This window comes from Oncorhynchus gorbuscha, linkage group LG25, assembly GCF_021184085.1.
Source record: "Oncorhynchus gorbuscha isolate QuinsamMale2020 ecotype Even-year linkage group LG25, OgorEven_v1.0, whole genome shotgun sequence".
NCBI lineage: Eukaryota > Metazoa > Chordata > Actinopteri > Salmoniformes > Salmonidae > Oncorhynchus > Oncorhynchus gorbuscha.
The window spans coordinates 10,358,577-10,375,586 of NC_060197.1; the positions used below are offsets into that span (position 1 = coordinate 10,358,577).

General features: G+C 44.0%; 1 protein-coding gene across 2 annotated transcripts in view; it reads right to left on the minus strand.

The window, feature by feature from the left end:
- Positions 1-9,398: 9,398 nt before the first annotated feature.
- cradd (CASP2 and RIPK1 domain containing adaptor with death domain) overlaps positions 9,399-17,010 on the minus strand; it is a 43,320-nt gene continuing 35,708 nt past the window's right edge. The window contains exon 2 of one of the 2 annotated variants that reach the window (XM_046328010.1): positions 9,399-11,110. In XM_046328010.1, coding sequence (XP_046183966.1) covers positions 10,872-11,110 — 239 coding nt within the window. In that variant the 3' untranslated portion in view covers positions 9,399-10,871. The remainder of the gene's footprint in view (positions 11,111-17,010) is intronic. The other variant, XM_046328011.1, reaches the window with a different exon arrangement.

Here is a 17,010-nt window from a genome sequence, read left to right on the forward strand (position 1 = left end):
CAAAACGTCTCCAAACGGGCATTTCTGGTAATGCCTATATTGCCTATTAAAATGTCAGTGTCAACATCACCATCACCTATTTGATTATTGAGATTTAAATACTTTGTTTCAGTAATGAAATACTTAACCGAGAGTGAATGCCTCACACATTACTATGATGTCCTCATGATCCCAAGGGGGCCATTTCTGTTCGGTCCTTCACTGCGTTCTGGTGGAGAAAGTGTTACATTACTAGACAAAATACTACCCTAAAGACTGGCATGCAGTGGTGTAAAGTACTTAAGTATAATACACCAAAAACTTCAGTTGTATCAGTACTTTATTTATGTTTGACAACTTTTACTCCACTACATTCCTAAAGAAAATATTTTTTACTCTATTCATTTTCCATGACACTCAAAAGTACTCGTTACATTTTGAATGCTTAGCAGGACAGGAAAATTGTCAAATTCACACTTATCAAGATAATGTCCCTGGTCATCCCTGCCTCTGATCTGGCGGACTCACTAAATAGAAATGCTTTGTGTGTAAATTATTTCTGAGTGTTGAAGTGTGCCTCTGGCTTCCTTAATATAAGACATTTGAAATTATTTATGATTTAACTGTTGATACTTAAATATATTTAAAACCAAATACTTCTATTCAAGTAGTATTTGACTGGGTAACTTCACTTGAGTCTTTTTCTATTAAGGTATCTTTACTTTTACTCAAGAGTGACAATTGGTCACTTTTTCTATCACTGCTGGCATTATGTACACCAGAATCTACTCGCGTACCAGGTCTTGAATTAAGATATAGTTACAAATCTATTTGCGCCCGTACTGGATGGAAACCACAAGTGTAATGGCTGTGTTCAATGCAAAGGCACTTATAAATGAAGATCCTCTAAACACCCCCAAACAGGGAAACAGATCCCAATCAAATGTGTTATGACGTGCTCCACTAAGGCAGTTATTTATCTTATAACTTGTCATTGTGGTAAAAATTATGTGGGTAAAACAAAGCTCGAATTAAAAAGCACGAATCTCGGAGCATTTTAGCGCCATCAGGTGGTCAAAAACTCAATTTACCCAGTTGCGGCCCACTTCTTGGAAGCAACCACTGGATTTCGTCTCTACGTTATATCGGCATCGAACGTGTCACCCTCTCTAGGAGAGGGGGTGAACTCGACGATTTATTGTTAAAACGAGAGGCTGCCTGGATCTTTCATTTAAAGACTCTTGTTCCCTTCCATGTCAATGTAGACTTTTATCTTAAGCCATTCTTGTGATTATTGTGATTTTGCTATTGTAAATGTTTGTAGGCTTATGTGCCAAATTGTATCTATGATCATATGCTATCCTTTCATGTTTTTGGTATGTTATTTTTACATCTGAGAATGTATCAATGATATCAGGCCACACCCTGCCATGATTAATAATAAATAATAATATATACCATTTAGCAGACGCTTTTAGACACCTGTGTCTGTTTTTGACAATATATAAACTAGTCACCCCGCAGTGTTTGTCATTATACCCCGATGAAGAAACATTGTCTGTCGAAACGTTGGTTATTAGGTTATTACATTATTGCGTCTGAGCTCCTAGTGTCCAGATCTCCGTTAATTTTACAAGTTGAAAGGTAACAACCACCTCTAAGATGTTTTTATTTTTATTGTTTGTGTTCAAACAATACATGTAACAAAAAGTGAAATCTTGTACCAATGATACTTTTTGAAAGGTTACATTCACACACATTCATCTGTCCCCATAGCCATGGTAAATAAGGGTGCTGCAGCTCCCCCTGATAAACTGGGCCTTTATTACTCCTGCATGAGCGGAGAAAAAGACCCCGTCACTTGATACAGGACTCAATATTGAGAATGGGCCCATGACATCCCTCTCAGCTCTCTCTAGATTGGGAGTGATAACGCTCAAAGTGCTCCAACTCTCCACAAGGTCCTATAAGTAAGTAGCCTTGGCTTCTGCAAGCCAGAACAATTCATAGGAACAGGATATCCTGTTTCTGTAGCGTGAGGCAGCTTGATATACACGTCCACCCCCTGGAGACGACTCTAGTCTAGCGCAGGGCCTTCCCAGCGATCTCCTTAATTACAATTTCCAAAAATGTAAGACCTATTTCATCCAAGAATAATGGAGAAGGCGATTTACACTGGAGTAAGATCAACCACGTTGCCAACATACTTGCGAAGACTCAAAGGACAGTCTTCTATGTTGACCTCAGAATGCAGGTTCCTTCCAGACCTAATAGCAGAGTAAATCAAGCAAAAGGGAAAAAAAACTGAAAATAATTCATTAAACAAAGTAAAGATATATATTTCCCTCAGGAATTGTTGGGATAGTGAAGCAAACAATGTCTATAAAGTGTAGACTGTTAGCTTTAATTTGAGGTTATTTCCAACCATGTATAAAAAATATAAAACTGAAATATCACATAAATAAACATATTTACATAAGTATTCAGACCCGTTGCTCAGTACTTTGTTGAAGCACCTTTGGCCTCAAGTCTTCTTGGGTATGATGCTACAAGCTTGGCACACCTGTATTTGCGGATTTTCTTCCATTCTTCTCTGCAGATCCTCTCAAGCTCTGTCAGGTTGGATAGGGAGTGTCGCTTCACAGCTATTTTCAGGTCTCTCCAGAGATTTTCGATTAGGTTAAATTCCTGGCTCTGGCTGGGCCACAAGGACATTCAGAGACTTGTCTTGAAGCCACTCCTGCTTTTTCTTGGTTGTGTACTTAGGGTTATTGTTCTGTTGGAAGGTGAACCTTCACCCCAGTCCTGAAGGCTCTGGAGAAGGTTTTCATCAAGGATCTCTGTACATTGCTCTGTTCGTCTTTCCCTTAATCCTAGTCTTCCAGTCCCTGCTGCTCATAAACATGGATACACAGAATGATGCTGCCACCATGATTCACTGTAGGGATGGTGCCAGGCTTCCAAGTCATAACGCTTGCGATTCAGGCCAAAAAGTTCAATCTTGGTTTCATCAGACCAGAGAATCTTCTTTCTCATGGTCTGAGTCCTTTGGGTGCCTTTTGGCAAACTTCAAGCGGGCTGTCATGTGCCTTTGACTGAAGAGTGGCGTCCGTCTGGCCACTACCATAAAGGCCTGATTGGTGGAGTGCTGCAGAGATGGTTGTGCTTCTGGAAGGTTCTCCCATCTCCACAGAGGAGCTCTGTCAGAGGGACCATCGGGTTCGGGTTCTTGGTCACCTCCCTAACCAAGGCCCTTCTGTTAGATGAGTTTAGTTCTTATGTGTTCATTAACCAATTCAATTAAAACACTCTGTTTGTTTCTAAGGATTTGTAAGGTTCTTATTTGCATAAAATGCACAGAGACCAGCCACCAAAATTAGCCAATAGCGTTTATTCTCGAGAGCTCTGGTCATAATACCATGTACATTGGTTTATATACCTCACATTTCATCATACATGTCCCTCCTCCTCTCAGATACAATGGCAATATACTACACAATACTTCTCACATTGTCTGCCACCTGTTAAACAATCTACTACAAGCCCAAGGTCTCTCCCCTCCCTGGGTGGGGACAGAATGTCCTGTAAGGAACACAGTATTCCAGCCCGTCTGACGATAGCTCCATTCGTTTCTAACAAAGAACAGAAAGTCCTTGTTCTAATTATTGACTAAAACTTCACACATTATATTCAGTATTATGATTATTATAAGATTCATACATTCATACAGTAACAGAGTATTATTCTGTTTAGTTATAGTTCTAAGTTAATTGTATACATAATTTAGTCATTTTTCATAAAAAAATCCCATTACACCTTCTCCCAAGATTGCTCAGTGGCCGAGCGAGTCGTAGTGGTTCCAAACTTCTTCCATTTAAGAATGATGAGGCCACTGTGTTCTTGGAGACCTTCAATGCTGCAGACATTTTTTGGTACCCTTCCCCAGATCTGTGCCTCGACACAATCCTGTCTCAGAGCTCTACGGACAATTCCTTCGACCTCATGGCTTGGTTTTTGCTCTGACATGCATTGTGAACTGTGGGACCTTATATAGACAGGTGTGTGGGCCTTTCCAAATAATTTCCAATCAATAGAATTTTACCACAGGTGGACTCCAATCAATCACTCCAAGGATGACCAATGGAAACAGTATGCACCTGAGCTGAATTTAGAGACTCATAGCAAAGGTCTGACTAGTTATGTAAATATGGTCTCTTTTTAATTATTAATAAATTACAAACATTTCTAAAAACCTGTTTTTGCTTTGTCATTATGGGGAATTGTGTGTGACAAGGAAACATTTTTATTTAATCAATTTTAGAAAAAGGCTGTAACATAACAAAATGTGGAAAAAGTCAAGGGGTCTGAATACTTTCCAAATGCACTGTATACATGTATTCAAGTAGTAAAAATGTAAGTATTTGTTCCCAAATTCATAGCACGCCGTGACTGCATCAAGCACACTTCTACATGAATGTAGATGCTACCATAATCCTGAATGAATAGTGAATAATGATGAGTGAGAAAGTAAGCCCCACAAATATCTTAACACCCTCAAAATATTTTTGCATCCACTGTTATTGTAATGGTGAGAAGTTAGCATGTCTTGACGGTATGATACACTATATATACACACAAAAGTATGTGGACAACCCTTCAAGTTAGTTGATTTGGCTGTTTCAGCCACACCCATTGCCAACAGCTGTATAAAATCGAGCACACAGCCATGACACCACAAACATAGGCAGTATATTTACTTTACTGAAGTGCCCATAGACTTTCAATGTGGCATCGTCATAGGATGCCACCTTTCCAACAAGTTAGTTCGTCAAATTTCTGCCCTGCTAGAGCTGCCCCGGTCCACTGCAAGTGCTGTCATTGTGAAGTGGAAGCGTCTAGGAGCAACAACGTCTCAGCCGCAAAGTCCTAGACCACACAAGCTCACAGAACGGGGACTGCCGAGTGCTGAAGCGCTGTCCTCAGTTGCAACACTCACTACCAAGTTCCAAGCTGCCTCTGGGAGCAACGTCAGCACAAGAACTGTTCATCATGAGCTTCATGAAAAGGGTTTCCATGGCTGAGCAGCCTAAGATCACCATACATTATGCCAAGCGTCGGCTGGAGTGGTGTAAAGGTCACCGCCATTGGACTCTGGAGCAGCGGAAACACGTTCTCTGGAGTGATGAGTCACACTTTACCATCTGGCAGTCTGACAGACGAATCTGGGTTTGGCAGATGCCAGGAGAACGATACCTGCTCGAATGCATAGTGACAACTGTAAAGTTTGGTGGAGGAGGATTAATGGTCAGGGGCTGTTTAAGGTTTGGGCTATGCCCCTTAGTTCCAGTGAAGGGAAATCTTAACGCTACAGCATAAACTTACATTCTAGATGGATCTGTGCTTCCAAATTTGTTTCAGCAGTTTGGGGAAGGCCCTTTCCTGTTTCAGAATGAATGCCTCCGTGCGTGGTGAGTGGCAAAGGAGGCACGTGATGTTCGTGCCAAGGGCATCACAACACACACCAAATCCAATCAAAGTTTGTCACGTGCACTGAATACAACAGGTGTATTCACCTTACAGTGAAATGCTTACTTACAGGCTCTAACCAATAGTGCAAAAAAAGGTATTAGGTGAACAATAGGTAGGTAAATACATAAATAAAACAACAGTAAAAAGACAGGCTATATACAGTAGCAAGGCTATAAAAGTAGCAAGGCTATAAAAGTAGCGAGGCTACATACAGGCACTGGTTAGTCAGGCTGATTGAGGTAGTATGTACATGTAGATATGGTTAAAGTGACTATGCATATATGATGAACAGAGAGTATCAGTAGCGTAAAAGAGGGGTTGGCGGGTGGTGGGACACAATGCAGATAGCCTGGTTAGCCAATATGCGGGAGCACTGGTTGGTCGGCCCAATTGAGGTAGTATGTACATGAATGTATAGTTAAAGTGACTATGCATATGTGATAAACAGAGTAGCAGCAGCGTAAAAAGAGGGTTTGGGGGGGGGCACACAATGCAAATAGTCCGGGTAGCCATTTGATTACCTGTTCAGGAGTCTTATCGCTTGGGTGTAAAAACTGTTTTGAGAAGCCTTTTTGTCCTAGATTTGGCACTCCGGTACCGCTTGCCATGCGGTAGTAGAGAGAACAGTCTATGACTGGGGTGGCTGGAGTCTTTGACAATTTTTAGGGCCTTCCTCCGACAACGCCTGGTGTAGAGGTCCTGGATGGCAGGCAGCTTAGCCCCAGTGATGTACTGGGCCGTACGCACTACCCTCTGTAGTGCCTTGCGGTCATAGGCCGAGCAATTGCCGTACCAGGCAGTGATGCAACCAGTCAGGATGCTCTCGATGTGGCAGCTGTAGAACCTTTTGAGGATCTCAGGATCCGTGCCAAATCTTTTTAGTTTCCTGAGGGGGAATAGGCTTTGTTGTGTATATTAGGTTCATATTAGGTTGCTGACTGGTTACGTAAGTGGGTAAAGACATGACGCTTAGTCAAGAAATCAATGAAATCAGTCTGTTAAGATGCCTACCCCAGAGCTGTAGGTGGTATGGATGGTCTGAGGGGCGTGGTCATGAACAACCCCCTCCACAAACTCCAGATGGGACCCTTGGACCTTGATTTTCCTCTTCCCACTGCAGGACACATACAAAATCAACCAATCAGAGGAGGGTTGTTGGTCACACCTAGCATGCTGATGGGAATTGTAGTCATGTCTAAACCACATTATTTGAATAAGCCAGTGGAAAACAAAGATGTTTCATGGCAAAAGTTGTAACAATTTTTTAAAAACACAATAAATAAAGTATGTAAAAAAACAGCTTGCCACACCCACTTTCTTTCTCCAGCTGACAACACCACAGCCAGTAGCCATTTATAGAAAAGAGTTGAAGGCATGCTTCTTAACCTCTGTATAGCTTGTTCCAAAGGTGAACCCATGTTGTTGGATCTTATATGTGTGAATTGCTATAGAAATGCAAATTGATGTGTGTGTGTGTGTGCGTGCGCATGCATTCGATCTAGCAACCTTTCGATTACTGACCCAACAAAGCTAAACTAAATCATTTCTATACACTAGATATTTCTGTAGCCCTAGGCTTGGTTTTTAGTTTTGGTGATTTAAATCTGCTCTGTTAATTTATTTAATGAACCAGTGTTAATCAAGGACACAAACAGTAGATACTGTATGTAATTATAATGGATGGTTTGAAATCTACTACTACTGACCCCTGGGCACAATCATGTGATCCATTATCCCAGCATGCGTGCAGAAAACAGCCAGAGTCTGTGAGTTCACCACAACCCGTTGTGCCATAAGCACGCGCACACACACACACATTTCGTAGATTTTTTAAATTTCTCAATGTCTCTCAGGTGTTCTCAGTGCATGACAGCTGGATGTAGCTGGAGTAATGATGTCTGCTCCTGGAAACCAGGCAACTCAGACCCCATACAGGTGTGACACCTTTCAATCTCAGAGGAGGATGCATCGGTAACATTGTTGTTTGCATGTTTCCAAAGGGTCTCCAAATGTGCATTTTAGGTAATGCCTACATTATCTATTCAAATGCCAGTGCCATTATCACATAGGCTAGACTTTATTGAGATTGAAATACATACTTAGATTTAACAATTAAATACTTAACTGAGAGTGCATGCCTCACACGTTACTTTTGAACACATTGGATACTCAAAGGTGACTTTTTTTGTTTAGTCATTTGCTGCGTCCTGGTGGTGAGAATGTTGCATTAGTCCTACTATGCTATCACTAGAATGGAATAGACAAATGACTCGCCTAAAGACTGGCATTATGGACACCAGAATCTACTCACATACCGGGTCTTGAATTAAGATTGGGTTAAAAATGGATAGGTAACAACTACCTAAGAAAAATATTCAATTGTTTGTGGTTCTAATTTGAAACAGGCCCACCGAACAAATCAATCAATCAATCAACACACACAATACATGTAACCAAAAGTGTACGCTCACAAACATTCAACTGTCCCCTGTGTGTATACTGCAGCAGAAACCTCTGTAAAGGTTTAAACTTTGTACCAGAAGATGGCGCTCTAATAACAGTACAAATAGAACCCAAATGCAAGTATCCTTGGTCAGGTTCTGGTACTGTGCTTCTATCTTCCTCCTGTTAAACAATGACCTTAAAGTCCTACTCCAGATGTTAAACCAGAACTTAAAGTCCTACTCCAGATGTTAAACCAGAACTTAAAGTCCTAGTCCTACTCCAGATGTTAAACCAGGACTTAAAGTCCTACTCCAGATGTTAAACCAGAACTTAAAGTCCTACTCCAGATGTTAAACCAGAACTTAAAGTCCTACTCCAGATGTTAAACCAGAACTTAAAGTCCTACTCCAGTCTCCTTCTTCTCGTGGTTTTCCGGCAGACTAGATGCTTTGTTGCTGTATGGCTGCCTGTCACAGTTTGGTAAGTGCATTGCACATTTGTTCAGAAAAAAAAGGGAAATGGGGAAAGAAAAGGAAATGTCACCAAAATCTAACCATATATATACACACAACACTATCACCAATACACCCCACCACCCCTTCCCACTACTTTGGCCCCAACAGATCATACACCATGCGCATGGGAGGCTGGAACCCCATCTCTCAAAACCCCCTGTAGTTCTTCTGCACTAAAATCTCTGACACCCAAAAACTTCTCTGTTGCTGCTACTACCTATTCAATCCTCTGGGATCTCCTTTTCATCTGTTCGGTACAATGAATGACCATAGCAATAAACATTCTGCATCAAAACTCAGAAGGACAGACAGGGTCTTTCTTCTTCATCTCGATCTCGCCACTGGGTCTGAGTGTGAAACTGTGTCTATGTGTGGCGTCAATATGCTTGTGTTTTACGTGTTTGAGTGTATGTCGCGTGTGCATGTGTGTGTTAAGAGTGTCAGTGTTGTGTGAGTGTGTGGGTAGTCTAGTAAGTGTGCATAGAGCCGGTGCAACAGAGTCAGTGCAGAGTGCTCCCACTGGGCCAGTCATCTCGGGCATTTTCCTGATCATTGGGGTGAGGCTCGGGAAGCCTTCCCCTCACCCGTCGGTGCAGGTTCTTCCTCTTCACTTCTGTCAGGTTCAATTTGAAGTTCACTATCCGTTGACTGCTCAGGGTTTCAGGAGTGTAACATGTATATATCTCATCTGTACTTGACTCAAAGGAGAAAGTACTCTGCTTGTATTTTGCAGTATTTTACCTTACTGTGATTGTTTTCAATTCAAATGGTCAAAAATAAACAAAAATAAACTAAGCAAAGAGCAATTTCTCAAGTAATAATTTTGCTAGGACTGTCTGGTAGGGGTCTGAGTAGTGCTGGTCAATTTCTTCAACAGATGATCAGGTCTATATAATTATCAAACATACATTAGTAATGGAAAGGAAACACAGACTCATTGTTTAAGTATGGCAATTCTCCTTTAGTAATACAATTGTAGGCAGAAGTTGGTACAGAGTACAGTATATAATAGCTCTCCCCAGGTTCTGCAAAATGTTTAAGACATCCTGTAACTCATATAGCCTCCCCAGTCCTCCTTGTGTGAGTTTCCCTGGCAACAACATTTTAATAAATCTAAACTACCCCTGACAGCAGCAAACATCTTGTCAGCATTTAAAAGCTCAGCAGTGGGTTTGACTGATACTTGACATTTTATCACAAGTATAGGGTCATAACAAGGTGAATGAATCCAAGCATCTTCTGACTGGTGGCTGTTTTCATCAGGCCTGCGGCAGCCTTGTGCTCTCAGAAAACCAGTCGTATTCTCAGAACTTCAGATAGCCAGTTGGGGCCCAGACAGGAGGAGTCTGAGCGTAGGCGGTTTCCGTCTTCTGATAGTGTCTGAAGGGCACAACACTCAGAACAGGTGTTAACACACACACAGAAAAGGTCTCCTAAAGAGGAGACCTTACAGTTTATCAAAAAACAATTGATTAACCCTTTAAAAAGGTATGAGGCCTTGGTTTAACCCCTTCATTCCCCCCTTTGAGGCCACTAGGCCTCAACAAAAGCGAAGTAACTCAAGCATAGTGATTATAAGAATCATCCATAAAAAGGTGCCTTAGATTGCAAGCAATCCTCAGGAGATTGAGGGTAGAAATAAGGGTCTGGGGAACGAGGAACACGAAGCATAAACATGCCTGGCAGAGCCTTGTGAAGTATACATTTGCAGCTGCACAAATGCAAATCAGCAGAACAAGCAGTGGGGCCAGTAATGGGACCAAAATGGGAAAACAGCTTAAATTCAAAATCGCATAACTTATCTTGCAACCACCCAAACGGGAAAAAGGAGTCTTCTCCTGTAAGGGGCGTAGGTATCAGCCAATTGTGTTTATTCTTTCAAAATCTCTGTCATATTATCAGAGGAGTCAGGGAGAAGCATAACACATTTAGTGGGGGAAATATAATTTAGGGCTTTGCAACATCCCCCCTCATTATCCAGGATGTAGTCTAATTCCAGGCTATGCCTGGCTGTAACAGCTTTAAGATTCTGAACATCAGTAGAAAGAAGGGCAAAATCAGCTACTGCCAAATTCATATGGGCCTGCATGGAGTAGGAGTACTTAGCAATGGGACTACAATTGATCCAAGCAATTCACTTTGACCTAGTTTTTTTTTAAATGACTACATATGAACTACTAGCTGTGGCTTGTCGGCTCAGGTTCTGGGCCATGTTTACCATTGGTTACTGGTTTTCAATTGATTTTCTTTGATATCTATTCCCCCCAACAGAGGCTGCTGGTGGAAGATAAGAAGTATCAAAAACATGTACCTCAAAGTTTTACCCCAAGTTTTGTTTTTTTACAATGTGACCATAGTGGACATGTGTAACAACATCTGGGTCTGGGTGTAGACTCTTTTCTGTTATGATGGTTGGGATGTCTTCTGGAGGTGTGATAGGTGGTGCCACCCCTGACGCTCCTGCACTTTCACCGCTGTAGGTGTTGCTGTGATGACCTGGTACGGACCCATCCATCTGGGGTGGTTCCACTTCCTCTTCTGTACCTTCAGCTTGATCCATTCTCCAACGTCAACAGGTAGCCTTGTCTGGGTCACCCTGTTCTGGAACGTTCTGGGCTTTCCTGTATTGGGAATACAAAAACCTAACAGCATGGGTTAGTTCCTTCATATATTTGCAGTGCAGTCAGGTCAGTCAGTTTTGGAGTCATTGGTCTGTGTAAAGGAACATTCATTGGCCGGCCAGTTAAGAGCTTGTGTGGGCTAAGCCCTGTTCCGCGGTTTATGCTATTGCGCATTTTCATCAGGACTAAGGGAAGACACTCTACACATGACTTCCATGTGGAGTGGCATGCTTTGGCAAGCCCTCCTTTTATGGTTTGATTAGCCCTCTCAGTAATCCCATTACTTTGTGGGTGGTAGATACAAACAAACCTCTGATCTATCCCCAATTGGGCAGCCACCTGTGCAACCACATCTCCTATGAAATGTGTGCCATTTTTTGCGGGAAGAACTTCCGGAACACCAAATCTAGGGATAATTTCCCTTACCAGAAGTTTCGCTACTGTTTTGGCAACACAGTGCACGGTTGGAAATGCTTCAACCCACCTGGTAAAGTTGTCAATTATTACCAGGCAGTATCTCTCTTTCTTTCTTTTCGTTCAGCCATGTCTATGAAATCCATTGCTAAATGGGTGAACGGGCCGGCCGGCGCTGGAAATTTCCCTGGTTTCCGGGGGGTACCCTTACCAATGTTGTATTGCATGCATGTAGTACATTTATACACGTGTGTTTTGAAAATTTGAATCATATTTGGACAAAACCAGGTGTCAGATATTATTCTTACCATCTCCCCCCTTGGCGTGTGGCCAGGCGACACACAGAGGAGACGGTTTGCCTCTACAGGTCATCAGGGCCTCTGGAGCAGCCCCTAGATTCCCATAAGGGGGGATTAAGTGCATCAGCAGCTTGGTGTTGGTCCAGATCAGTGATTAAAGACGTACACGGGGTAGTAAGCATAACGGCATGAGTATGGCAGTGAGAAGCAGCATTCTTAGCAGCAGCATCAGCCTTACCTAAACTAATGCTGTCAGTGTTACCTGTGTGGGCACGGACCTTAAGAATAGCCAACTTGGCAGGAAGCAACATAGAAGCCCTGCTTGAAACGATCTGTAAACGATGTTTAATAGGGGTACCAGACACGTTAACAAAGTCCCTACCCTTCCAAACGCCATCCCAGCAGAGCCAAACACCATTGGCATATGCAGAGTCAGAATAAATGTTAACCTTCAATCTACTACATTTTTACATTTACATTTAAGTCATTTAGCAGACGCTCTTATCCAGAGCGACTAACAAATTGGTGCATTCACCTTATGACATCCAGTGGAACAGTCACTTTACAATAGTGCATCTAAATCTTAAGGGGGGGGGGTGAGAGGGATTACTTATCCTATCCTAGGTATTCCTTAAAGAGGTGGGGTTTCAGGTGTCTCCGGAAGGTGGTGATTGACTCCGCTGTCCTGGTGTCGTGAGGGAGTTTGTTCCACCATTGGGGGGCCAGAGCAGCGAACAGTTTTGACTGGGCTGAGCGGGAGCTGTACTTCCTCAGTGGTAGGGAGGCGAGCAGGCCAGAGGTGGATGAACGCAGTGCCCTTGTTTGGGTGTAGGGCCTGATCAGAGCCTGGAGGTACTGAGGTGCCGTTCCCCTCACAGGTCCGTAGGCAAGCACCATGGTCTTGTAGCGGATGCGAGCTTCAACTGGAAGCCAGTGGAGAGAGCGGAGGAGCGGGGTGACGTGAGAGAACTTGGGAAGGTTGAACACCAGACGGGCTGCGGCGTTCTGGATGAGTTGTAGGGGTTTAATGGCACAGGCAGGGAGCCCAGCCAACAGCGAGTTGCAGTAATCCAGACGGGAGATGACAAGTGCCTGGATCAGGACCTGCGCCGCTTCCTGTGTGAGGCAGGGTCGTACTCTGCGGATGTTGTAGAGCATGAACCTACAGGAACGGGCCACCGCCTTGATGTTAGTTGAGAACGACAGGGTGTTGTCCAGGATCACGCCAAGGTTCTTAGCGCTCTGGGAGGAGGACACAATGGAGTTGTCAACCGTGATGGCGAGATCATGGAACGGGCAGTCCTTCCCCGGGAGGAAGAGCAGCTCCGTCTTGCCGAGGTTCAGCTTGAGGTGGTGATCCGTCATCCACACTGATATGTCTGCCAGACATGCAGAGATGCGATTCGCCACCTGGTCATCAGAAGGGGGAAAGGAGAAGATTAATTGTGTGTCGTCTGCATAGCAATGATAGGAGAGACCATGTGAGGTTATGACAGAGCCAAGTGACTTGGTGTATAGCGAAGAATAGGAGAGGGCCTAGAACAGAGCCCTGGGGGACACCAGTGGTGAGAGCGCGTGGTGAGGAGACAGATTCTCGCCACGCCACCTAGTAGGAGCGACCTGTTCCTACCTAATATACATACTTCAGTAAGGGCCAGGAGCTCAGCTTGTTGTGCTGAGCAATGTTCAGGCAAGGGCTGTTCAATCAACAATGACCTATCTAGTGAGACTATACCAAACCCTGCATGTTTCCTACCAGTCTCCCTATCAATAAAGGCAGAACCATCGACAAAGAGAGAAACATCAGGGAGCTCGAGGTTCATCGTAAAGGTCAGGTCGGGCCTTTGAATCACGTTGGACTTGATCAGGCAAATGTCTCTACCCAGTAGGCTAACAGGAGTGGCCGGAGAGGTCAGAAAGGGAGCCTTAATAGTATTAGCTTCCCCCAGGTCAATTGTTGTATCTTCAGTCCAGTACAGCTTTTGAGATATCCCAGCGACTCCCATCGTCCTCACTGACTTAGATGTAGGTCCCAGGCCGAGGTGTTGGCCTGTAGATCCAATGAGGATCAGCTGGAAGGATCTGTGGGCCATGGAAGCGAGGCGGTTGAGCTTTTCCATCAGAGCAACATATGACGTCCTTCCAACACCAGTTAATCTTCACCAATGGTATGGTGAAGATCCGGACTGTGCCCTCTGTTCCATGCCAGCCAACCTCAGGCACATTCTCACAGGCTGTAAAACAAGCCTCGCCCAAGGACGCTACACTTGGCGTCACAACCAAGTCCTTAAAAACCTTGCGTCCGCCCTGGAGGACAAGCGAGCTGCCACCAACTCCCTACCACCCACAGCAGCATCACACTCCTTACGGACAAACTTTGTCCGCGAAGGGGCTAAACCACCGAAGAGCGGCTCTACACCATTAGAGCGAGACCAGCTGCGCTTGGCCCGCGACTGGAAAATGCTAGCTGACATTGGCCGGCAACTTGTGTTTCCTCCGGAGATCGCAACCACCACCCTAAGACCTGACATGGTGCTCTGGTCCCGTTCACTCAATAAGGTCTTCATCATTGAGCTCACAGTACCCTGGGAAAACTCAGTAGATGAGGCTTATGAGCGAAAACATCTGCGCTATGCTGATCTAGCTGCCGAAGCACGGCATCATGGCTGGAACACAGAAGTCCGACCAGTGGAGGTGGGCTGCAGAGGTTTTGTGGCAACATCTACAACCAGACTGCTTAGAGACCTGGGAATTAAGGGCCAGAGCCAGCGTTCGGCAATCAAAGCTGTATCAGAGGCGGCAGAAGGCAGCAGTCAGTGGCTCTGGATGAAGAGGAAAGACCCCAGCTGGGCCCCGAAGTGAGAGGGCCAGGAGGTATGCGGTCAACAATGATTGACTCAGGGAGAAGGACGCCCCTGCCATGCATAGTCCCATGGGATGTTTGCTATCAACAACAAGGCAACTCCTATGACTAATTGGGAATGGGACGCAAGCGTAGGATTGATCACCCTGTCGCTGGCCGCCTTTGAGGAGGGTGTATAGTGTGAAAGGCCGAAACACCCTAGGAACCAAAGGTACACTACTGACGATGCGCTCCCCAAATTTCACCACGCTCACTGTTCATTAACTCTTGGAAGTGCTTGCACAAAGGATAGTAACATCTCATCCTGTGTTCTTGGAATCTAGGTCCCAGGCCGAGGTGTTGGCCTGTAGATCCAATGCAGGAGGAGTGAGCTCCAGTGTCTATTAAAAATGGTACCTCTTGATCGTTGCCCTTCAGAGTAATGATTGGTTCTTTGGTACCATCCGGAAGTATGTACTGGTGACACTGGAGAAGGGGGTCAGGTCATCCCTATTGTTGATTATTCTGCGGTGGGAACCTCGCCTGGTTTGTCAAAGGAGGCTGTTGGAGCCATCCATATTGTCGACCATTCATTGGTTGAGTCTGGGAAAAAAACAGGTTGAGGCTGTCCAGTGTAGGCTGGTCTTCCACCTCTACCACCTTGGAAGTTCCCTCTGCCAGCATTCCCTCTCCCTCTCTGTTGCCAGGGTGGCTGTTGCTGTGGTTGGTGAGGTTGTGGTGGTGGTTGTTGAGGGGTAGAGGCTACAGCCACCATCAGGTTGTTGGTCTTTCCTTTGTCCAGCTGGGCCTTCTTGAGCTGTGTGTCAAGTCCAGTCTTTCTTGCTTTTTCTTCAGTCTTCATCTTTTTCCTCTTTTCTCTTCAATTCCTTTGTTATGTTACTTCCACTCCTCCTTTTGTCTTCGTCTTCATCATCACAATATCGTCGGAGTTTGTCAAAAGCTTTATCCATTTCTCTCTGCACCTTCTTTTCTTGAGCTGCCATGAGGTCCTTTGCCGTGGTAACTCCAGGGTAGAGAGGCGTTGAGTGTGCCCTGCCATCATTCCATATATCTTCTAGTTCTTGATACATTCTACCCGGTGCCGGTGGTGGAGAAGAATTATCTCCTGGAGCTACTAGTTTGTTTGGGAGTAGTGGATAAATTCCCATAAACCTATCGCCACAGTTGGGAGGGGGTGGTAGAGCATATGTTGGGGCGCTGCCTTCTAGAGGAAACTTCTCCGTCTCGACGGAGGCAGGGTTTTTAATCTTTGTCAATTCCTTTTTCAAACAGGTAGCTTTATTTTGAGTCCAGAATAGGTTACCCTCAGTTTTTGACCTCAACAAAGCAGTCACAGAAAACAGGGTGGATTTATTTTCTTCTTTCCCTTGGTCTTATTTTCCTGTCTTCTTTTCACAATGTCCTGCACATGTTGATATTCGGCTTTGGTAAATGACCCATCCATAGGCCATCCATATTCAAAAGCCTCTTTTCATGAAAATGCCATTTCATGAAAATGCCATTTCATGAAAACCCAGGTAAAGTATTTTTCCATAGTGGGTGTCGCGTCTTTGGCTATGCCGGATTAATTGCTAAGACATGCTATTCTATAAAACAATTTCTCCGTAATGAATATCACCTGATTGAGCTAATCATGTACATATAATTAACTAGAGAGTCGGGCACCACAAAATAATATTTATAGAGCTGTTATCTTCCGAATAAACTCTTAAAGATTTAGTCATATTTTACATCAATAGCAGTCAACATTAATCGTCATCTTATTTCAGTCTCATAATCTGAAAGTTGTAAATTCTTGGTTATCTGCAAGAATCTTGGCTAACAAGTTGAATCAGCAATACAAAATTGGGTTTAATTATTTATTTACTAAATACCTAACTAATCAGCGGGCGGAACAGATATGACAGCTTGTTACACAAAAGAAAAGGGTCTGTGTTGGGTAAAAGAGCGGGAGACTGGAAGAAAGGCGAAGCTGTGCTATCGTAAATACAGTATCTTATGCATTCTAAATTACCACCCATTTGGAAAAGGAAAATGCAATAAATACTTCCTCTGAGCTATGCTTCAGTAGGTTGGTGGTAGATGGAAGACCGTGTTGCCAAACCGAGTCCTCTGTCCTTTGAAGAATGTCTCTGGTGGTCACTTGGATAAGTTGTAGTAACGTCGTTGTGTGGTAGATGGGATACTCTGTCTGTTCCTTCCTAACCTGTGTTTGCAGCTGCGGTCGCTAACTCAACGGCTAAGAGGTATCACTTCTGTCGTGAATAAGAGTTCAAAGTTCATTCCATTCGCAACCAAAGCTCACGCTGATTTTGGCTTCGTTCTGTAGTTTTATCTGGCCCATT